This window comes from Heteronotia binoei, chromosome 18 (assembly GCF_032191835.1).
Source record: "Heteronotia binoei isolate CCM8104 ecotype False Entrance Well chromosome 18, APGP_CSIRO_Hbin_v1, whole genome shotgun sequence".
Taxonomy (NCBI): domain Eukaryota; kingdom Metazoa; phylum Chordata; class Lepidosauria; order Squamata; family Gekkonidae; genus Heteronotia; species Heteronotia binoei.
This window is the reverse complement of record NC_083240.1, coordinates 6,145,763-6,169,562: the sequence shown is the minus strand read 5'-3', so window position 1 is coordinate 6,169,562 and position 23,800 is coordinate 6,145,763. Positions and strand designations below refer to the sequence as shown.

At 49.7% G+C, this 23,800-nt stretch overlaps 1 protein-coding gene across 1 annotated transcript in view; it reads left to right on the top strand.

Annotated features, from left to right (window-relative positions):
* TMEM201 (transmembrane protein 201) overlaps positions 1 to 22,730 on the top strand; it is a 56,253-nt gene extending 33,523 nt beyond the window's left edge. Inside the window, 6 exon segments of the mRNA XM_060259401.1 lie at positions 9,739 to 9,872; positions 9,875 to 9,961; positions 14,779 to 14,850; positions 17,933 to 18,211; positions 19,868 to 19,999; positions 22,007 to 22,730. Of these exon segments, the coding sequence (XP_060115384.1) occupies positions 9,739 to 9,872; positions 9,875 to 9,961; positions 14,779 to 14,850; positions 17,933 to 18,211; positions 19,868 to 19,999; positions 22,007 to 22,104 (802 nt within the window). The 3' untranslated portion in view covers positions 22,105 to 22,730.
* Positions 22,731 to 23,800: the final 1,070 nt, after the last annotated feature.

Below are 23,800 nucleotides of genomic sequence, written 5' to 3'. Positions count from 1 at the left end.
GCTGAGCAGACAGGTTAAAACGGATAAAAGGAAGTACTTCTTCACCCAAAGGGTGATTAACATGTGGAATTCACTGCCACAGGAGGTGGTGGCGGCCACAAGCATAGCCACCTTCAAGAGGGGTTTAGATAAAAATATGGAGCACAGGTCCATCAGTGGCTATTAGCCACAGTGTGTGTGTATATATAAAAAAATTTGCCACTGTGTGACACAGAGTGTTGGACTGGATGGGCCGTTGGCCTGATCCAACATGGCTTCTCTTATATTCTTAAATACTAGCATTGTGGGAGAGAGGGGAAAGTTCTCTCTGCTCGACCCCCGTGCATAATTTTATTAACCTTGATCGTGTCCATTGGAGCCCCGTGGCACAGAGTGGTAAAGCTGCAGTACTGCAGTCCATGCTTTCTGCTCACGACCTGAGTTTGACACGTGTAGAGTAGTGACCTTGGACTCAAACCCAGAAAGAACTGTCCCCCTGACAGAAAGTACTCACATGTTTGGGTCCAGCAAGGATCGTTTATTGAAGACGTGATTTGCAAAGCACGGAGAGTCGAGAGTAGAGAAAAATCCACCCACCGACTCTGCCCACTGTGACGCAGCACAGCTGTTAAATAGCCTTCTGCCTGAAACCTAAAACCTGTGAGACCATCCAATTGGCTGGCCCCCTTACAATCTTTTCTAACAGTAACGCGCATGCCCCAAGCCATGAGTACATTTCCCCCCTCCCATTTTTCCCCTTATCTTATTTTCCTACATAGCAACCCCTCACCCACCTCTCAGCTCCTGGTACAAGTCTCCCAGTGCAGTTTTTTTCTCAGCTTCAGCACATTCCTTTCTTCAGACTAGAGAGAAACAAGAGGCCCCTCTCTCAAGTTCAATCCCAGCGGAAGCTGGGTTCAGGTAGCTGGCTCGAGGTTGACTCAGCCTTCCATCCTTCCGAGGTCGGTAAAATGAGTACCCAGCTTGCTGGGGAAGGCCATGGCAAACCACCCTGTAAAAAAGTCTGCTGTGAAAACGTCATGATGCGACGGTCATCCCAGAGTCGGAAACGACTGGTGCTTGCACAGGGGACTACCTTTTTTTATCACGTCGGTCCCCACAGCCGCCTCTTTTCGAAGCATTTACTAAATGCGATAGAAGGCCTGGTTTTCATCCAAAATGCAGTTCTTAATTGAAGGATCTTGCATCCTGGGCAAAACCACTCTCTCCCCAGACTAAGATACTAGGGAGACCAGATGGATTTGCGGTCTGACTAAGTGTGAAGTATTTTAGCCAGGTGTCCTTTTGTGATAGGGGAGTCCCCAGCTTGCTGGGGGGGGGAAAGTGCAAAAGACTGGGGAAGGCAATGGCAAACCACCCCGTAAAAAGTCTGCCGTGAAAACGTTGTGAAAGCAACGTCACCCGAGTCGGAAACTACTGGTGCTTGCACAGGGGACCTTTCCTTCCTTTTGTGATGCAGGTGAGCTGGGGGCAGTTCTCCATTGTGTTGTACGCAGCAATTGTATTGTATGCTGCAGCTCTTTCAGAGGGCCAGAGGGAGCCTCAGAATTTCCAGCTTTCTCCCCCAGGATTTCTGGAGGTCTTTGCAAAAAAAACCCGCTTCTGCACTAGACACTGTTCCAGGTTCAAAGGGACTGTGTGTTTATTTATTGATTAAGCTTTTGGTCCTCTATCTTATGTAGCCTACCTATGTCTGATTGTCTCTTACTTGCTATATATGCACACTGTTGTAAACCCCTCCTCGAGATGCCACGTTTTGACAATAAAGGGCTCCTCACTCTGCCACAAGCCGTTTCGACTCTGCAGTCTTCTTCTTTTTGTTTGTTTGTTTTCATTGCTTCTGCGGCCATGCATCGTCCAGAGCTTCTCTTTGTCTGAAAGCATCTGTCCAGTCTTCCCTGGCGCACGTCAGTACAATGCGGACACCTTAATCTGAGCGCTTGGGCCATGCTGGGAATGCGTTGCTGACCCTTCCCTTCCTCCCGTCTGCCTTGAATCCCCTGCACCATGAGGACTAGTAGCTTATTCTCCAAGGTAGTTTTGATCTCTTTGTATTCTGAAAGATCTCTTGGGGTGAAAAGTTGAAGGCTTTTTATCACACTGTGGTTTTTTTTTTCCTGGAAGTGCTCCAAAACTTTATTCTGGCTGGTGCTGCCTCCTTGAGAGCCAGTTTGGTGTAGTGGTTAATGCGCGGACTCTTATCTGGGAGAACCGGGTTTGATTCCCCACTCCTCCACTTGCACCTGCTGGAATGGCCTTGGGTCAGTCATAGCTCTCGCAGAGTTGTCCTTGAAAAAAGGGCAGCTTCTGTCAGAGCTCTCTCAGCCCCACCTACCTCGCAGGGTGTCTGTTGTGGTGGGGGGTTGGAAGGTAAAGGAGATTGCGACCACTCTGAGATTCAGAGTAGAGGGCGGGATATAAATCTAATATCTTCTTAGGAGAGAGAGGACAAAACCGAGAAATTTATGCATTTTGAAAAAGATGTATCTTGTGCTTTGCCATAGACGTCACATCTGAAGCTTTACACCATAGGTTACACGGGCAACGTCGTTCTTCTGGGGGGGTTGTGTGTTTGTTTGTCCCCTAAATGAAATATAGAAAAGTGACGTTGGGCTCTAAAGGGGAACCTCCACATTCAGAGGCAGTCAACCTCTGAACCCCATGGTCGGAGGTAGGGGAAGCCTTGGCATCTATGCCCTGCTGTTGGCCTTCTGGAGAAACTGGTTGGCCAATATGTTGGCCAGGATGCTGGACTAGATGGACCCTCCCTGGTCTGATCCAGCAGGGCTCTTCTGATGTTCTTTCCAAGGAAGGCCTCTATGCCCCGTTGTTGGCCCTCCGGAGGAACTGGTTGGCCACTGTGTGTGAGACAGGATGCTGGACTAGAAGGACCTCTGGTCTAATCCAGCAGGGCTCTTCTGATGTTCTTATGAAGGCCTCAGCCTCTCTGCCCTGTTGTTGGCCCTTCAGAGGAACTGGCTGGCCACTGTGTGAGAAAGGATGCTGGACTAGAGGGACCCTCACTGGTCTGATCCAGCAGGGCTCTTCTTTCTCAGGGGAAGGCCTCAGCCTCTGCCCTGTTGGCTGTCCAGATGAACTGGTTGGCCACTGTGTGAGACAGGATGCTGGACTCAGTGGACTGCCGGTCTGATCCAGCAGGGCTCCTCTTATATTCCTCTCAGGGGAAGGCATCGGTCTCTATGCCCTGTTACTGGCCCTCCAGAGGAACTGGCTGGCCACGGTGTGAGACTAGATGCTGGACTAGATGGGCCACTGGTCTGTTCCAGCAGGGCTCTTCTGGTGTTCTAATAGAGGTTTCAAGCAACGAAGGGGCTACACGACACTGAAGCATAATCCTTAACATAACTTTCTTTCCCAGATTTTTTCTTCAAATTTTTAAAATTATATTTGTGCCTTTGCTCTGAGGAAAATAGGGTGGCAAATGTGGTTTTCTCCTCTTCTTCGGCCTCTCAGTAACCTGGGCGAGTCTGAGAGCAAACTATTAGCCCCACCCATCACCCAGTGATCTTCCTGGAAGGCTGGGGATTCGAATCCAGTCCTGGCCTGACACTGTAATTGCTACCCCAGACTGGCTCTCCTCTTTTCTGCAGACTGCTGCACTCAGCAACTAGCTCAGGGGTGGGGAAACTCCATTCCGAGGGCCGTATACGGCCCTCAAGGCCACTCGGTGTGGCCCTCGGGGATTGCTGGGCCGATCCAAGCCATGTGGCAGCCTCTCTGGGGCCTGGCTGGCCAGCGAGGATCGTGGGGCCCAGCTGTGCTGTGCAGCAGCCTCCCTGGGGCCTGGTTGGCTGGCCAGAATTGCTGCAGGGGCTGCCACAGTTCAGTTTGCGCTTGATTATCCCAGATGGTAGGGTTGCCAAGTCCAATTTAAGAAATATCTGGGGACTTTGGGGGTAGAGCCAGGAGACATTAGGGGTGGAGCCAAGATCAAGGCTGTGACAAGCATAATTGAACTCTAAAGGGAGTTCTGGCCATCACATTTAAAGGGACAGCACACCTTTTAAATGCCTTCCTTCTACTGGAAATAATGGGTGATAGGGGCACCTTCTTTTGGGGCTCATAGAATTGGACCCCCTGGTCCAATTTTTTTGAAACTTGGGGGATATTTTGGGGACCCTGAAGCGGGGGGGAGGGCCTCCAACCCGGGGGATCCCCTGCCCCCACCTGGGGATTGGCAACCCTACCAGATGGTGTGGCCTAATATGCTAATATCAGGGGATGTGGTCTAATATGCTACTGAGTTCCTGCTGGGCCTTTTCTACAAAAAAGCCCTGGACCTATGCATTTGCCTTGGGCAGCGGGCCGGGTGTGTGTCTGTGTGTGCCAGATTAGGCTCTCCCCACATGACTTCAAATAGAAAAACAATTATTTGCATTAATTTTGCTGGCCTGAATCATTCTCCCTCAGCGGGACACTGTTTTTTAAGTTGATAATTTTTTATGGCCCGCGAATGATGTTATAAATATCCATATGGCCCTTGGCAGAAAAAAGGTTCCCCACCCCTGAACTAGCTGGATGGAGACTCTGAGGGGTGGGGAGGGGGGGAGAGCCGCTCAGAGAAGAGAGTGATGGCATTCTGCGTTCCTACACACACCACATCCCAGGATTCGGGAGCCGCCGGTCTTTAATCAGACACAGGGAAGACTCGACACAATCTTACAGGCGCTGTGCAGTGCGGGCTTTTTCTCTTCTGCATCGCTGCTGCAGAAAGGCAGCCGCTGTCTTGCATTCAGCGTCTGAATAGTTCCGTCAACGCCACGCTCCTCTGCACCTTCTGACAATTGCAACCCCCCCCCCCAACTCCTTGCATCCTGAACTTCAGGCATTCTTAGCCAATAGCGACAAGGCATGCAGATGAACCTGGCCAGCCGGCCTATCCACGGCGCCGGCATCTGTAGCCGAAGCCTCTCGTTGGCTGTTGCGTCCGTCTTTCTCCCCAGTAAAAAATATCCGGCCTGCGTTTTTAACCTCAAAGGTTCACTGCCAGATTAAGGGCGCATCAAATTACTGGCTGCTGTGGCCGAAGGAGGCTGAGCATCTCTTCGTGCAGGAGGCAAGGCTGGTTTACTCGGGAGCAAGCCCCACCGAGGGATGCTGCTTACTCCCCAAAAATGACATTTGCAAGGTTTCTGGCTCCTTGCCCTTTGCTTCGCTGCTGTTTGTCCCAGAAGTGCGTTTGCGGCTGGTTCAGTAACCTCTGGGTGCCTGTCACCCGCTGTGTTCTTCTGCTGGACAAATACTTGTGACTTTGGGGGGGGGGGGGGTTTAAAGGTTAGTCAGAACCTGGCCGCTGCCATCCTCACCACTGGGAGGCAAAGCGACGTCTCATCACAGCTAGGAAAAAGAAGTTGTGAAGTCAGGCGTTTTCTTCTCCTCTCTGGTTCCTTGAGAGAAGGTCGTTCCAGTTTTAATCTTGCCGGTTTCCCCACTAACACGGGGGAGGGGCTTTTGACATCCTCCTCCCCCCCACTGTGCCAAGAGCTGTGGGAACATCATGGGGGGGAGGCAAGATCTGCCCTCCCCTTCCTCCTTGTACTGTCAGAAACTGTGTTGGGGTGTAGCATCCCTTAGCCCTAAACCACTAAAACGTTGAAAAGCAGTTTCTTTTTAGACAAGAATGGGGGGAAAAAATCACTTGCTGTTCAGCAGGAGGTGAAACCTTTCATGCAAACCGAGAAGCCAGAGTCTGTATTCTGAATCCATGTTCTTTCTCTCTGTACCAATGAAGGCTTTTCTTGTCTCTTACCAAAAATGTGGTACTTTGCATGTGAATCAGGGACCGTAGAGCGGAGTCTTCAGCTTCAGAGAGGGGAAACACTTGCAGTGTCGTCTGCCCTCCAGAGGACCAAAGTTTCCAACGGCCACGGCTTGTTCGATTAACAATGTCCATGGCGTTCATGTTGTCACTGTGCCATTCTCTGTAGGCTGTGAAGGGTCACGGCGCACTCCCGGTGTCTGATCGTCTTGCCTTGTGACACATTGACTTGTACATCGGTCGTACACCTGTACATCTGTTCCATTTAGGGGAGCCCTTTGCTCCAGGTGGAAGAGAATTCCCTCCAGGGGGGAAGGATTTTTGTCAGCCGAAGGAAAGCACTTTCCTTAGCGGAATGAATTCACTGGTCCGTGCAGTCGTTTTAATCAGTGTGGCAATAGCCAAAGTTTGGAAGGTGTCACTTTTTGAGACGTTCAAGGAGGGGGCAGACATCTTTTAAGAGAGTGGGGAGAGTTGGGGTTTGCTGTTTTGGTTTTCACCAGGGATGTTTTAACTATTCTTCTAACCCTCTGAGCTGTAAGGAAAGGCAGGATATAAATTTCAATAAATTAAGTAAATTTGAGAGATCTCAAAAGCGCAAGCGACCAGGAGGGGAATTTTATCAGGAGCTCCTTTGCATATTAGGCCATACCCCCCCCCCCCGCCCCGCAATGTAGCCAATCCTCCAAGAGCTTACGAAAAAGAGCCTTTCGTTGGCACCGACAACCAAAGCTTTAGAACCGGCTTCGCAGCTAGAACTCACAAATCAGCAATTCAAGTTTTAAAAACTAACGGGGTGAAATTCAGAAAGCATGCCTTGGAGGATTATCTGCCTCAGGGGTGTGTGGCCTAATATGCAAAGGAGCTCCTGCTAGAATTCCACCTCTGCAAGTGACTATTTAATATATGGGGAGGAAAGCCCTCTTTAATTTTTTTTCCCCTTTCGTTCTCTAGTGAAACACTGAGATAGCAGTATCCCTTTGGGGGGGGGAGGGAAAGGCACGCTTTCTGAATTTCACCCCGTTAGTTTTTAAAACTTGAATCGCCGATTTGTGAGTTCTAGCTGAGAAGCCGGTTCTGAAGCTTTGGTTGTCCGTGCCAACGAAAGGCTGGCACCTCTTCCGATGCCAGTTCCCTGAGGGTGTCTGGAATAACATTCTAGAGGTTTGGCAGTACCTGAAATGCAAATGTACCGCGCAGGTGGTAGAGAAATCGGCCGGCGCTGACTTGTTCAGCGTCTTGTCTGAACGCCGCTGCAGATGTGTCCGGGGTCACACGGGGTCTCTCTACCGCTGGGTGTTTCCCCTTTAATCTTAAGAGGAAGGGATTCAAGATTGGGGTAGCAAGACTTCCGGAGGAGCAGCGGGAAGAGAAAGTGGGACTGGGGTGTGATCTTTGCCAGGATTGCGTCTGGCTTTGGTTTAGAGGGAGGCTGCCAAGGCCAAGGTAGGTGGCCTGGGTGGGGTTGAAATCGCTCTGGCAAACTTGTACATATTCCATAGCAGATTTGCATTTGGCAATTGGGTGTGTGTGTGTGTTTTTGTACAGAGGGGGCGGGAGGTTTAGGACAGTGCAGGAACTGTAACTGCCACATTGGCTGGCTGGCGCATAATTGCCCAGGGTGGTGTAACCTTGCTTAAAGACGACATCTCTCTCGCACGGGGGTCTTGCTGCGCATCTCGATGTTGTGTTGCGGGGCAGGCGGGTGTACCTTCTTTTCCTTCCGGGGCTTCAGCCGGTTCTAAGCGTTCCTTTTGCTGCAGGAATGCCCCCTTCCCCTGCCCCGAAGGCCCAGGAAAGAAATCGAGGGAAATTGGGGGAGGGGGTGTTGGTTTTCTCCAGAAGACTCAGTTCTTTCCAGTGGAAACTATTAGAAAGGGGGGGGGGGGTGCTGAAAATCCTATTACTTTTTTTTTCACTTTTAAAATGAGCCAAAATGCTTAAGGCAGGGATTTTCACCCTCTTAATATATAGCAGGGGTGGCCAACGATAGCTCTCCAGATTTTTTTTCCCCTACAACTCCCATCAGCCCCAGCCGTTGGCCATGCTGGCTGGGGCTGATGGGAGTTGTCGGCAAAAAAAATCTGGAGAGCTACCGTTGGCCCCCCCTGAGCCTAAGAAAATCTGAGAGATTTTTTTACATTTATCCTGTAGGGGGAAAAAATGGGAAATTTGGGGAAAACACCAGGGAGAGGGGAGCCTCCCTCCTTTGAATTCCCCCCCCCCTTTTTGAATGCTTACAAACCTTTTTCACTCATTCCAAATCTGCAGCGTGCAAACGTCTGAAGACTTCTTCAGTCTATGCAGCAGGGGGGTGGAAATGGGATTTTTTGAGGTTTCCAACTGTTTTTGTTTAAAGGTAAATAATTTTGCAGTTTGCAAAACAACTGAAATGCTGGAATGTATTTAACGATTCTACCTTACCCCCCCCCCCCCAGTTCAAAGAATTTATTTAAATTAAATAAATAATTATAAAGTTAACGCATTGAAATTTCAGAGAAAACAATTAGCATCCCCCAAAATGACATTTACACTGGTGGGGGGGAGAACACTCGGGGGGGGGGAGAACACTCAGGGGGGGTGGGAGAACACTCAGGGTGATGATAGCTAGATAAGCGTGAGTCTTCAAGAGCACAAGGCAAAAACATTTTGAAATAATGCCCTCTCTCCTCCCAAAACGTGGCATAATCCAGATAATTGCTGATTTCTGCACTTCCTTTCCTGAAATCTCACTTCGTTGAAGAAGGATTCTACCTTGACCACGAGCAGAGTGCTGTTTTAGTATGTAACGCAGTGGCCTCCAGCTTTTTTGGCACCAGGGACCGGTTTCGTGGAAGACCATTTTTCCATGGGCTGGTGGGGGTGCTGGGGTTTTTGTTGCCCCAGGCTGCCTCCACACCCACTCCCCATTCCTGCCCCCCATGGGGGTCTTTAAATGAGGGGTAGGTGAAGTTCACTGCTGTTCTGCTCCTTCCGCCTGCCCGGGACATGGGTGAATGAAAGAGGTCGTGCTTTGGGGTGTAGCTGCACTGGCTCTTCCGTCTGCCTGGGACCCGGGCGGGCAACAGGGGCAGTGCGGCGCCTCTGCCTCACTCTGCGGCTCGGTTGCTAACAGGCCATGGACCAGTACCTGTCCGCAGCCCGGGGGTTGAGGACCCCTGATGGAGAGCGCTTATTTAATATGAGTCCAGTGGCACCTTTAAGACCAACCCATTTTTATTTAGAACGTCAGCTTTCGTGTGCTCTTAAGCACGCTTCATCAGACGAGGAATCCAGCACAGTGAGCAAAGCCATACATCGCTGAGCAGAGCCATACAGAGCTGGTAGGCAGTGGCCCAGAATGCAACATGGTACAGATTTAAGATTTAAGCTATGTTTGGCTCTGCTCAGCTCTGTATGGCTTTGCTCACTGTGCTGGATTCCTCGTCTGATGAAGTGTGCTTAGAGAGCACACGAAAGCTGACGTTCTAAATAAAAATCGGTTGATCTTAAAGGTGGCACTTGACTCCTGCTTGGTTCAACTGCTTCAGACCAACACGGCTGCCCGCTTGGACTTATTTAGTATATAGAACACTTATTTTTTTTCCCCAGCTCCAGTTACTAGACACCATCTACCTACAGGTGGTTCTTCTCCACTTCCTTCTGTTCTGCCTTTGGAATGCTTAGAACACTGAAATGGTGATTTAAAAAAATAAAATAATAAATCTTATTTGATCCATGGAGCCAGCCAGTCTGCCTGCCTTTCTCTGTTATCTTTAGCACAACAACTCTGCAAGGTAGGTCACGCTGAGAGACAGAGAGTGACCGCTCCTGGTCGACTGAGGATTTGAATCGGGGTCTTTCCAGTTTTAGTCTGTCGCTGTAACCATTATACCTGCTGAATCTGCATCGGAGGTGGTAGAATTCATGCAGGGAGTTCATCTTTGACTTGAATAACCTTGTGCATAAATAATTCACAGGTACCTCCCCGGAGACGCGGTTGCAGCGTTCCCCAACAGTGCCGGGATGGGCTTCCCGTATCCCCCTGCCGCTCCATCCGTTTTCGTCCCGACGCCTCCCAGCGTTCTGCCATTTATGAGCCAGCAGTTCTTCCGCTCCCGCGGCGAACGTCTTCCTCTTCTCTTCCTGGACGACTAAACCGGGCCCTCTCCTTGGGCACGATTCCTTCCCTGGCCAGAACCGGTACGATGCCCTGATTTTCATTTTTGCTTCCGCTGCCTTCTTCAAGTTCCTAGTCTACTGTGCACATGCGTGTCCCCGACTGAGATTGTCAGGACTAGAAGTCTTCTACCTGGAGTATCTTGTCCCAGTTACTTAGTTGGGTACAGAGGTGGTGTATTTAGTCATTGGGCAAGTAGTAAAAAAAGGTAAAGGTAATCCCCTGTGCAAGCACCAGTTGTTTTTTTTGACTCTGGGGTGACGTCACATCATGACGTTTTCACGGCAGACTTTTTACGGGGTGGTTTGCCACTAGACCTTCCCAGTCATCTTCACTTCCTCCCCACCCCCCAGCAAGCTGGGTACTCCTTTTACTGACCTCGGAAGGACAGAAGGCTGAGTCAACCTTGAGCCGGCTCCCTGAACCCAGCTTCCGCCGGGATTGAACTCAGGTCGTGAGCAGAGAGTTTGAACCGCAGTACTGCAGCTTTACCACACTCTGCGCATGGGGCTCTTACTAAGTTAAATCAGGGTCCTCCGAAATCAGATCTTGCTGGGAATTCGGGAGGCAGCCATTGGCCTAGTGTCAACGTCGTTTGCCCTGGCCTGGGACCATACAAAAGAATAGAGACTTTGATTTAGAACATAAGAGAAGCCATCTTGGCTCAGGCCAATGGCCCATCCAATCCAACACTCTGTGTCACACAAGTGGCCAAAAAATTTATATATATATATATATACACATATATATACATGCTGTGGCTAATAGCCACTGATGGACCTCTGCTCCATATTTTTATGTAACCCCCTTATTTTATAAGCCAGGAGCCTTTCCTTGGCTTCACCAGCCATCCTGATCCATGCTAATCTGCAAAATGAGAATCCTGATTGACGTAAGGAGTACCCAAATGATACGTGGGATAATTTGGGGTACTTAAGGTCTCTCCCCTGTTTTGCCCACAGTGTCTTAGCATTTAGAGCTGGGCTACCTCTGAACATGGAGGTACATTGGGCAGGAATGCAGCAGCTTGCAGGTCCTGAATTTGATCGCTAGCATCTCCAGTTAGTGCTGGCAAAGCCTTCTGCTGCCAGTCAGAGCAGGAGATACTAGACCAGGGGTGGCAGACTGTGGCTCAGGAGCCACATGTGGCTCTTTCACACACATTGTGTGGTTCTTGAACCCCTCACCACCCTGTCAGCTGGCTTGGAGAAGGCATTTGTCTCTTTAAATCACTTATCCAAACCAAGCCAACTGACAGTTTGGAGAATGCATTTAAAGTTAAAGTTGCTTTCTTTCCACTTCCCCCTTCTATTTCCCTCCCTCCCTCCCTTCCTTCCTTCCTTCCTTCCTTCCTTCCTTCCTTCCTTCCTTCCTTCCTTCCTCTTCCTTCCTTCCTTCCTTCCTTCCTTCCTCCTTGTGGCTCTCAAATACCTGACGTTCATGTCTCGTGACTCTCAAACATCTGGCATTTATTCTACGTGGCTCTTGCATTAAGCAATTTGGCCGCCCCTGGCCTAGACCAATGGGCCCTTGCTGCCAGTCAGAGCAGGAGATACTGGGCTGGTGGACCAGTCCAGCACACGGGAGCTTCGCACCTTAACGTTTGTCTGCAAAGCCAAGCCCAACTTCAGCTGTACCAGCTTGTCGTAAAAAACATCCCGAGTAGTTTCCAACACGCAACTCTGTGCCGTGTGTGAAGAGGCGAAACCCCCAGCGTTCCAGAAATACCCGGAGTCGCGACCAAGAGAGAATCGGCCCCATGGAATCAGCTTCGTGAAGCAAAGCTGCCTGAGAACAAAAGTGAAACTTGGCGGCCATGGAAGCCCTCCCTCTGCTGCCGCTTCCTTTTTCAAAAGCATCTCTGAGTTTGCTTTGGAATCTCCCCTTCCAATCTCCGTCCATCATCTCCCCCGCCTACCGACCGGCCCCACTTCCTCCTACCTCTTTGCTTTTTTCTGCCTGTGTGTGTGATGAGCTCACCCGACTCTCTTGTGTATTTTCCCCTCCCACACTCAACTGTTCTGAAACTTATTCCAAGCTGCTTAAAACTGCCCAGAACAATTTTCGAGAAGCCTCTGGTGGAAAGAAATACAAAACACCCAGCCCTCGCCAGTGAACCTTCCCACGCCAAGCCCCTGCGGCAACTTCTGCCTGCCTGCAAAAATTGCCTCCCTGCCAAGGACAACAGAGAGCCCATACGAACAGCTCAGTTTTGTTGTCCTGCATGCCTGGTAATTGGAAGAGCAGTTTGATGGGTTAACTTTGCATGATGATTGTTAAGCAGCCAATGAGACTCAATTGCTTTTTGTTTCATCTCTACCCAACCTCAGGGCTCTTGTTTTTTTGTAGCAGGGGCTCCTTTGCCTGTTAGGCCACACCTCCCTGATGGAGCCAATCCTCCGAGAGCTTACAGGGCTTTTCGTACAGGGCCTGATGGAAGCTCCAGGAGGATTGGCTACATCGGGGAGGTGTGGCCTAATAGGCAAAGGAGCTCCTGCTAAAAAAAAAAAGCCCTGCCTGACCTTTATCCCCTGTGAAGAACTGCAGTGGCGTAGTGGTTCTGCACTCCTGTTTTATCCTCACTGCACCCCTGCGAGGTAGCTTAGGCTGCGTATGGGTGACCAGTGAGCTTCCATAGTACATGTCGGGATTCGAACCTGGCTCTCCCGGAGCCTTAATCCAACATTACAACCATTACGCACACTGCGTCTCATACGGGTCTGTATCTGAAGTACAAAGGCCAAAACATTTTGTTTGGGTGAAAGGTAAAAGGGTGCTTATTTGTCTTGTGGCATTAAGATGCTGTAAGACTGTAAAGCCAACAGTGCAAACAAAACAACTCTTAAAAGCAGACTAGCTTTATTTTTAGCGTTGGCAGTTGCAATGTTAAGTGTATACACAGCAATGTACACAATGTCAAGTATGTACATTGAAATCACCCGTTGAACTCTGAAATTAAGCGTCTGCTTATGAAGGCCGGGCTTGCGCACGATACATTGTATGAATGTTTATTTACGGCCAACCATTAAAGAGCATTTACATATAGTTTCAGCAGTCCCAGGTGAAACAAGAGCCCCATTAAATTCCAGCATGTAGGGTGTAAGGTATGGTAAATACATAATACCATTTTAAATAGACAGTAAAACCATTAAAATCATGCCAAAAGGAGAGGAGAGATGGACCCCCCTATGTCTGTATAGTTCTGTTACTTACGATGGGATTTTATCACACGAACACAAAACTTGACTATTTTCCTGGAGACAGTTGGGTTCTCATCCATTAAAAGTTTCTACAAAGAGCCCTTATCCATGAAAACTGTTCTTCTACCCAGGGGTGGAATTCTAGCAGGAGCTCCTTTGCATATTAGGGCACACCCCTATGATGTAGCCAATCCTCCAAGAGCTTACAAAAAAGAGCCCTGTAAGCTCCTGGAGGATTGGCTACATCAGGGGGCGTGTGGCCTAATATGCAAAGGAGCTCCTGTTAGAATTTCGCCCCTGGTTCTATCTAAGAGGGGAGAAATAACCTTGTCTCGTAGTTCTTCATACAAACGACAACAGGGAAGAGACGTGTCCAACTGATTCTGCTTTGCCTATAGTGCCGGGGCAAAGTCTTTCTGCATATGGGATCATTTTATATTGCCCTTCTAGTACCATTGATAGCATAGAACGTTCAGTCCCTGGTATCTCCAGCTAATGATTGTGGGGGGCGGGACTTTTCCCTACAGCATGGGAGGATATGAGGCATCTCCAGGTAATGGAATCCACAACAAAAGTAGGTGCATTTTGAGAGGCTGAGGCTGCCGCCAGCATTCAAGGAAGTTTTGGGTTTTTATCCCCAGGTGATTTATCCCCAAGGCCCATTGGAAATCTGGTTGGCTATGCAAATTATAAGGACATTTTGGCAGCAGCGATCACCCCGGTGTTGATTGTATTCCCTCTCACTCCTCATTCCCGGTGTATTTTTTTAAAAAATTGCTCCTCTTGTTCACTGTGCTTGGGTTTCCTCAGTGTGTGTTCACAGTTGGCTCCGCGATGGCCTTTTCAGGGTTGGCTCCCCCTCTCCTGGCAGCCATTTTGGTTGCCACCAATACTCCCTCCAAGCCGTGGAGTCTTGTGAGCAAAAAATTCTACTTCATGAGCTTATTAGCATTAAAATTGGGAGCGAATGCCTAAATTAGCTTGCTCTGGGGCCATTTTTCTTGAGAGAAGACAAAAATGTGTGAGTCGGAAGCTACAAAAACTGTGAGCTAGCTCCCGTTGACTCAGCTTAGAGCGAACTGTGGTTGCCACCCTCCCCCTGTCAGATTTTTGAAGGTGCCTCCAGGCTGAAAAAGGTCCGGGACTTCTTGCGCACGAAAGAAAGGCCTCCCCCCAGCTCGAGAGACCCCAGAGAGCTTGCAGCCTTGAGCCCCAGTAAGGGCTTCCTAGGTGCACATCGAAGGGAAGGGCCTGCCTGCCTGTCTGGAAGAGAACCCCTGCTTTGCATGAAGGAGGGGCAGATTCCTGGCCTCTGCCCCACGACCTGCCTTTTGTCCCAGTTTCCCACGTGGAACTTGCTTGGCTCGTCTTTGGAAACGCAGGCGCAACCCTTTATTGTTGCTGACGCGCTGGCTTAATTTGAGACTTCCTTTGGGGAACAGCGCTTCTGAGCATGCGCAAAGTGTTTTTTTCCGCCCTACTGTCAAGTAATGGAGGGAAACAGGCCTCCAAGGCACCTTGATCCCTCCCACCCCCCACAATTTCACAATTAAGATTATCTGGGATGTAAATTTCGTCTTGGCACATTCCCCCCCCCCCCTTTTTTGATTAAAAGTCACTGTTTCTGCGTTGCTTTCAAGATTCTGGATATCTGTTCAGCGGAAGCCGCCCCCCGTCGCAGACCTCTCATTCGAAGGAGTCGCCCATGTCAGGTGAGAATCACAGAGTTGGAAGGGACCTCCAGGGTCATCTAGTCTAGGGTTCCCCAATCCCCGGTCCATGGACCAGTACTGGTCCATGGCCTGTTAGCAATCGGGCCGTGAGTTGTATAATTATTTCATTATATATTACAATGTAGTAGTCGTAATAATAATGATATGATGATGATGACCTTGGATTTATATCCTGCCCTCCAATTCGAATTTCAGAGGTTCAGAGCAGCTTACAATCTCCTTTATCTTCTTCCCCCACAACAGACACCCTCTGTGAGGTGGGCGGGGCTGAGAGAGCTCTGACAGAAGCTACCCTTTCAAGGACAGCTCTGCGAGAGAGATGGCTGACCTGCTGGAATGGCCTTGGGTCAGCCATAGCTCTGGCAGAGTTGTCCTTGAAAGGGCAGCTGCTGTGAGAGCCCTCTCAGCCCCACCCACCTCACAGGGTGTCTGTTGTGTGGGGGAGAAGATACAGGAGATTGTAAGCCGCTCTGAGTCTCTGATTCAGAGAGAAGGGCGGGGTAAAAATCTGCAATTCTTCTTCTTCTTCTGACCCAGGGCCAATCCAAGTGGAGGAGTGGGGAATCAAACCTGGTTCTCCCAGATAAGAGTCAGCACACTTAACCACACCAAATTAATAGAAATAAGGCACACAATTCTGTCATCCCAAAACCATCCCCTCCTCAAGCCCATGGAAAAATTGTCTTCTACAAAACCGGCCCCTGGTGCCAAAAGGGTTGGGGACTGCTGATGTAGTCCAACCCCCTGCATAATGCAGGAAAATCACAAGTGCCCTCCCCCCTTATGTAGTCAAGATGTACTCTCCATCAAGCTTGAACTAGTGGGTGGGAGAAAAGAGGAGTGGGGGGAGGGGGAGGGCGGGGGGACTGGTTACTGGGCCCTATTTCTGGTGTTTAGTTGTTAATGTGTTTCCAATTGAATTATTTTTTAAATTGTTTTAATGTTTTTACATGGGCCACCTTGTGGATCGCATTTGGGTGGAAAGGCAGCATCAAAATGTTTTCAATAAAAGGGGCACGATGCTTGACTTGATCCCTGAGAGGCTAGTTTTCTGGATGCAGGCAGTTCACCCTGCAGTGTGAGAGAGACTTTTTGGAGCTCTTCTTTGTAGGTGCTTAAGTAGCAGCATTTTTACTGTTTTGCTGTATTGTTTGGCTTGGGGCGGGGTGGGCTGGTTCATTACTTCAGTTGTTTCTGTTATATCATTTCAGCACGTTATTATTAAAAATATCTTTGTGCTACCTTTCGATCTGCTCAGGGTCCCCAAGGCAGTACACACAGAGTGTAACATTTCAACAAGTGTCGGGTAGAGGTTGTAGCTCACTGGCAGAGCACCTGCTCGGCATGCAGAAGGTCCCAGGTTCAATCCCCAACATCTCCGGCAGTAGGTGAAGGGAAAGACCTCTGCCTGAGACCCTGGAGAGCGGCTGCCAGTCTGACTAGACAAGATTGACCTTGATGGACCCAAGGGTGGGAAGTGTGAGAGCATCTGCTTGGCAAGAAGAAGGTCCCAGGTTCAATCCCCGGCATCTCCGGTTAAAAAGGACCAGGCAGGAGGTGATGGGAAAGACCTCAGCCTGAGATCCTGGAGAGCAGCTGCCAGTCTGAGTAGACAATACTGACTTTGATGGACCGAGGGTCTGATTCAATATCGAGCCGCTTCCTACGTTCGACAACATTTAAAATTATAATTCAGTGAGAACGCATCCACCCTGGGCCTCAAGTTGGTCGAGAGGCAGGATAGAAATAAAATCTGTTTTAAAAGTAAATAATCCTGTCCAGAGAGAATCTTTGCAAAAACTAACCTTGTTAGCAGTTGGGTGACTCTAATCCAAAGGGTGCAGAGCATTGCTTTTGAAACTTCTTTTCTTTGTACTCCTGCAAGAATGAAAGAACTGTGTGTGGGGGGGGGGGGTTCTGCTCCCTCCCCTGACATGTCTGGTCACGGTGCCCTTCTGACCCCGTCTGGATCCCTTCCCTTTCTTTTTCTGCCCACCCCCGCCACTCCTTCCTCAGGAACTGAATGTCAAGCTGCAAACTTTTTGAGGGATTCTCTTCTAACAGAGATTCTGTGCCTTCCCCCAGAGAATTTGAGGGACTATTGTCATCTGAAAGGGCTGGGGGATTCTCTGCTGACCCACGGCAGTCTTTTGCAAAACTATATTGCCCAGCATGCTGTGGGAGAGAAGGCTCCCCTGTTAGAGCAGTTTAAGTCTGTTCCAAGATTTGCTGGGGCTGAAGGGCGCAACTGGGTTTGCTTGCCTTTTTAAAAAAAATGGTTTTGGTTTTGCTCTACAAAATGCCCACGCTGAGGTCTTTGAGGAAGGCCAGAACACATGGAATGCAGTCCGGATCTTTGCACGCATCTTTGAAAGTCGAAGTGCTTTCCCCTTCCCTATTGGTTTGCAACTTTAGTTGTTGTTCCCCGCCACCACGCAAACACAATATCAGGCTGCTCTTTTAGGAGTCAAAAGGAGAAATGTGTTGACCCAATATGTCTAAGCTTTCCTGCAAAGTGTGGCTGGATGGCGTGTATGTGTTTTGTGTTAATAAGCCATGGGAGCAACTGAAAAAGGACTTTACACAGGCTGTAGAACTCCCTGCCAGAGGGCATAATTATGGTCCGCAGCATAATTCTCAGAAAAGAGGATTAGACGCTTCTGTGGCGATCAGGTCCTCTCGTTTCTATTAGCCTTGATGGCTAAATTGAACCTCCATTAGCCTCTGAAATCCATTATTGATTTTTTTTTATTTATTTAGTCAATTTGTATTCCACCCTTTCCCAAGAATGGGCTCAGGGCGGATAACATCATTTAAAAATAACAATTTAAATTATACAGTTAAAACAAATAAAATAGCAGTATATCAAGCAATGCACAAGTTGTAAACCAAATTGTAGATGGTGACATCCTGTTAAAACAGCATCTTTCGCATCTGAGTCCTGCTTGCAGGCCTTTGGGGGGCATCTGGTTAGGAAACAAACCGCTGGACAGGATGGACAGTGGGAAACCGAAAAAATTCTTTTTAAAGATTCCCTCTTCTTTACTGTGTCCTTTTCCAGAATACTTCTCCCTTCTGTCCGGAAGCTGCGTCTCCTCTCCTGTTCCCTCTCCGGCGCCCTCTGTGGCCGGCTCGGTGACCTCCAGCTCTGGTTCCCTGCGCTACCGCCGGCCCCTCATCAGCCCTGCGCGGCTTAACCTGAAGGGCCAGCGGCTGATGCTCTTCCCATCTCAGGGCCGGGGCCACCACGGAGAAGACCATGTCTACTCGGAGAACAGCGTCTTTGCCTCAGACGTGCCCATCTTCCCGAAGAGGAGCATGGGCGACCGTGGAATGCACGGTGGGTTTTGTTTGTGAGCTCGGAGAGAGCAAGATGAGTGAAATTGGAATCTCTACTACGCCCCTTGCAGGGGGTGTGTAGCCCCTGGAGAGTGGCTGTGGCTCTGTGGTAGAGCATCTGCTTGACGTGCAGAAGGCCCCAGGTTAAGAGAACATAAGAGAAGCCATGTTGGATCAGGCCAATGGCCCATCCAGTCCAACATTTTGTGTCTCACAGTGGCTAAAAAACCCCAAGTGCCATCAGGAGGTCCATCAGTGGGGCCAGGACACTTGAAGCCCTCCCACTTTGCCCCCCCCCAAGCACCAAGAATACAGAGTATCACTTGCTCCAGACAGGGAGTTCCAACGATAAGCTGTGGCTAATAGCCACTGATGGACCTCTGCTCCATATGCTTATCCAATCCCCTCTTGAAGCTGTCTAAGCTTGTAGCTGCCACCACCTCCTGTGGAAGCGAATTCCATGTGTTACATCACCCTTCGGATGAAGAAAGACTTCCTTTTATCCGTTCTAACTCGACTGCTCAGCAATTTCATTGAGTGCCCACGAGTTCTCGTATTGTGAGAAAGGCAGAAAAGGACTTCTTTCTCTACCTTCTCTACCCCATGCATAACACCCCTCTGTCGACGTTTCTCCAAGCTAAAGAGCCCCAAGCGCTTTAACCTTTCTTCATAGGGAAAGTGTTCCAACCCTTGAATCATTCTAGTTCAATCCTCGAGGTTCAATTCTCGGCTTCTCCAGTTAAAAGGACCAGGCAGGGGGTGATGGGAAGGACCTCACCCCAAGGCCTCGGAGATTCTTGGAGGGGGGCTGTTGCTCAGAAGTAGAGCATCTACATTTGTGGCTTAGTGGAAGAGCACCTGCTTGCCGTGCAGAATCCCCGGCATCTCCAGTAAGGATCAGGTAGTAGCTGATGGGAAAGACCTCTGGCTGAGACCCTGGAGATCAGTCTGAGTAGACAAATAATGACTTTGCTGGACCAGTGGTCTGATTCAGTAATGGGCAAATTTGTGAGCACGAATGGCAGGCAAGGCTCTTTTTCTGGCAGGAGCTCCTCTGCATATTAGGCCACGCCCCCCGATGTAGCCAATCCTCCTGGAGCTTACCGTAGACCCTGTACCAAGAGGAGAGCTAAGCTCTTGGTGGATTGGCTGCATCAGGGGGGCGTGGCCTAATATGCAGAAGAGTTCCTGCTAGAAAAAGAGCTCTGGAGGCAGTATGAAATCTCTGGATGGCCCAATATAATTATTCAGTCTGAACCTTCTATTTGCTGTGTGAACGTTCATGTCCAGTGGGCTGGACTTGGATTTGAACGCTGCTGCCTTCTGTCCTGCGCTCAGTGCCTAGAGAGACCTGGGTTTGGGTCCCCGTTCTGCTGGATCATCTTTGGCCGGCTGCCCTGTTTGATCCTAACCTACCTCACAGGTTGGGAGCATGAAGTTGTGGCGGGGACCACATATAAGACTCGGCTCTGGGGAAAGTTGGGGTGACAATTTGGCAGCTCTCATGGAAGTTTGCCTGAAAGAGGGCCCGTTTGAGCCAAACAGACCAATCGAAAAGGGGAAGGGGGAAATAATTGGGCACAGGAGGCAGTTTTCAGGAAAGCCGAGAAGAAGCACGTGCCTGCTCTGGAAGTTTTTGTCTGTTTCCTGCCCATAGATATGAGGGCAGTCGTTGAAGCCGGAAGCGTCTGCAGCGACCGCTCCGTCAAGAGACAAGACGGTTCCTCCCATTCGTCAAGCTGCGTGGTAGACACGACGACAAAGGGGGAGGAGCTAATGAGCTGGAGAGGTGAGTACCGGCATGTGCGCACCTGCGCATGGGTGTCCTCCAAGGTGAATGAGGAAAGGGTTCTCTTTGCTGGCGAACAACTGACCTGGTTCCTTCTCCAGCCGAAGTTATTGCACAGTTAGAGAATCAGCCCTTCTGGCTTACAGTGCGCAGATAGAAACATAGAGCTGCAAGAGACCCCCCCCCCAAGGGTCATCACCTTCCTGCTCAGTGCAAGCAATTCACAGCTCCTCCCCCTCCACTCCCCTAGTTGACTCAGAGGAAGGCAGAAAAACCCCTCCAGGATCCCTGGGCCAATCAGGCTTGGAGCAAAATTCCTTCCTGACCTCAAATCGTGATCCTTTCCTGCCCTCCCTTTCATGATCTGTCTGAATTCACAGAACCAGCATTGCTGTCAGGTGGCCGTCTAGCCTCTGTTCAGAAACCTCCAAGGAAGGAGAGCCCACCACCTCCCGAGGAGGAAGCCTGTTCCACCGAGGAACCGCTCTGACTGTCAGGAAGTTCTTCCTTAGGTTGAGCCCCAAACTCTTTTGATTTAATTTCAACCTTCTGGGGCAACAGAAAACGACTCTGCACCATCCTCTGTCTCAGGGGTGTCCAAACGTGCTTAACTTGAGAGCCACGTAGAATAAACGTCAGTTGTTTGAGAGCTGCAAGGCATGAACAATCGGATGTTTGAGAGCCACAAGGAAGGAAGGGGGGGAAAAATCGATGGAGGGAGGAAGATGTGGAAGAAAGGGAGGCAAATAGATGGAGAGGTGGGAAGAAAGCCACTGGCTTGGCTTGGAGAATGCATTTTAAAGAGACAAATGCCTTCTCCAAGGTAGCTGACGGGGAGGGGGGGGGCCCTCGAGAGCAACACAATATGTGTGAAAGAGCTTTGTGTGGCTCCCGAGCCACAATTTGGCCACCCCTAATCTATATTGACAGCCCTCCAGATTGAAGTTTGACTAATACCGTCTTGTGTTTCCCAACCCACAACCAGGCCTACTGATAGGGCCCAGGGGTTTCAGCACTTGGGTCAGAGTATTGAACTCCAGGGCTTGTTACGTCAGATTCGCCCACACGAGCCGGAAGGTCGATGGTCAGATGAATGAAATCAGAGCCAAAGGCTGAGAAATCACAGAGAACTTACTTGAAACTTTTCTATGCTGCCTTTCCACCCAGTTTGGGATCCCCGAGATGGCGAATATTTCAAACCCGAAAAGAGTTTTTAGACTTTTTTAAAGTTAAAATAAAACTTGCTTAAAAAACTAGCAGTCTTGCAATAATTTGTTTACTTAACAGTCTCTGATAACTGGCCCCTCTTGCTCTGAACATCTGGAGACCATGTCTGCTGTAGCAATCTTGAGTAAGCTGGTCAGGGGTTGCTCAGGTTGTGTGTGAGTTGATTTATTGACATTCATAGTCAATCCTTTGAGCCTAAGACCCAGAGGAAGACATGAAATGGCTGGGCATTGCAAGCTTTTTTGTACACAAATTGCTTCGTGTGCTGGTCAGCCAATGGAGAAAATGTAGCTCCTGTGTGATTGAGTGAGCCTGGCCAAGCGAGCTTTGACGCAGAAGGAAACAAGAGAGGAGAAGAAGGAAGCAGAGGGCAATGAGTTGCTCGTGGGCCTGATAAAAGCACTTTGGGGGCCTGATCTGGCCCATGGGCTGCATGTTTGACACCCCTTATTTAAAACAAACAAAACGTATATTCAACAAGAAGCCCCTCAGATATCAACCTGCTGCTCGAGGGAGGCGGGGTTCCCCTTTCAGAGCAGGAGAGATCCAGTTCCTGGGTCAAATTCACCCCCCCCCCCTCACACACACACACACCTGTAACACTTCTGTTTTACCAGGAATCCCCCTTTGTAACACTCCCTTGGGTTAAAACCCCTTGTAGACCCAAAACCACAAGCAGGGGGTTTTTTTGTTCCTTTGAATTTCTTAATTCCTCCCTTTCTTCTGTGTTGGCTTTCCCCCACCCTTGCACTTCTGTCTCGTGCTTCTCGCCCTTCCAAGGTCGCTTCGGGACCTCAGCCATCCGAGGCCTGCTCGCAGCCAGCCTGACGGTCAATGCCATCTTCACGTCGGCCTACCTCTACCGAAGCTTCCGCTGAGCCCCGCGGCCAGGGGAGAACTTCCTTCCTCGTTCACCAGATGCGATGCTGCTCCCATGCGGGGCGGGGGGGGGGGGGTCCCGGCACGAGAAGGAGTCGATCCGCCCAAGTCTCCACGCTGCATTCTGCAACCTCTCCCGCTTGGCCTGCCGCGACAGAACCCCAACGCCTCGTCGGCAGCCAAGCAGTTACCGGAGGGATAAGCGGCCAGCATCGGACAAAACTCTGGTTACCACGCACCTTTTTTTTGTACAGAACTGGTTTTGGGGTGGGGGGGGGACAGACTCAAGGAAGCTGTTGGCAGCGAATGTCCAAGGGGGTGGAAACGGGCCACTTTTTTGAGCAGGTAGCCGCCGTTTTCACTAGTTCTCTCTCTCTTCGTTATTGTTTTTAAAGCCACGGAGTCCCTGGCTCACAAGAAAGCCCTCCAGGGTGGCCACGTTGGCCCAAAACACTCTCTGGCTTTCTCCCAATTTTCATTTTTTTTCCCCCCCAAGGTCAGTCTTCCGGCTTGCCCCTCCGGCTCCCGATTCCTTCTGGTGCTTTTCGTAACGTGCCACCTCGCTCAGCGCTTGGTCGTGGCGTCTTATTAATGGTGCGCGGGGTTTGGTTTTTTTTTAAAAAAAGACAAACGTAGCGTCTCAGTTCGAGTCATGCTGTTTCTTTTTTTAACCGAGAAGGTGTCTCTTCTATTGTAACAAGGTGCTCAGCGGCCCGTTTTGCCCGCCTTCAGCTAGTTTGCTTGCTTGGATCGGGTCCCTTTCCAAAGTTCACCTCTTGGATGTGCTGTTTTGAAATATGGGGAAAGGGAGGGGGGGCAAGGGCAGACGGCGGCTGCTGTCCTGCAAAGGGGTGTCTCCCAGCGACTGGGGCGGGGGGGGGGGATGGGGAATATTTTCCTCAAACGAAGGTTTTAGTCTGCTTAACCAGCTCAGTTTATTTACCTGTCACCTGAAGAATGCCTGCATGAAACAATTCTCACGTGTGTGCTGAGCTGCTTCGGAACCTAGAGGAATCGCCACTAGAGGGAACTTTCCTTGCATTGGTTTTTGGTTTTTTAAAGAAAATTTAGCATTTTTGGAAGAAGACTAGGATAGAACATAATGTTCTCCCTGATTGGTTAGCTTTCTACTTGCAGGGTGACACGGGGGTGCATTCTGTCACCGACGCTCCACTCACAGTCCACAAGCGGGGCTCCTGTGATGGAATGCACCTTCATCCTGCCCTGCCCCGCACTTAGAAAGCTAACCAATCAGGGAGAAAGTTTTATCTGACGTCACCTTCAGGCTAACTATAGATCTGCTCTAACGACCCTTTCATAAGTCCTCGGTCTGAAGATCTCCTTTCCACTGCCAGCACACACACACCCCAACCCCATCATCTCTGAATAGTGTATTCATTCTTTCTCACTACATCCTTATAGCTCACAGTTCTGGAGCCCGCCCAGGTATCTTAATCCCCAGTTTACTTTGTCTGAGTGTCAGTAGCCATTCAAGACTTCCAGGTCCTGTTACCTTCCCGCACTTGCCAGAATACTCCCTAGTTGTTGTTTTTTTCTCTTTGAGAAGGCTTTCTGACTTCACTCTGCACATATGTCCAGCTTCATGTTCTGGTAATGGAGCTGGGCCTGTTCGTGAAGATTTGGAACCGCATAGCTTGAGACGGAAAATATTATGGACAGTCATTTTTTTAAAGC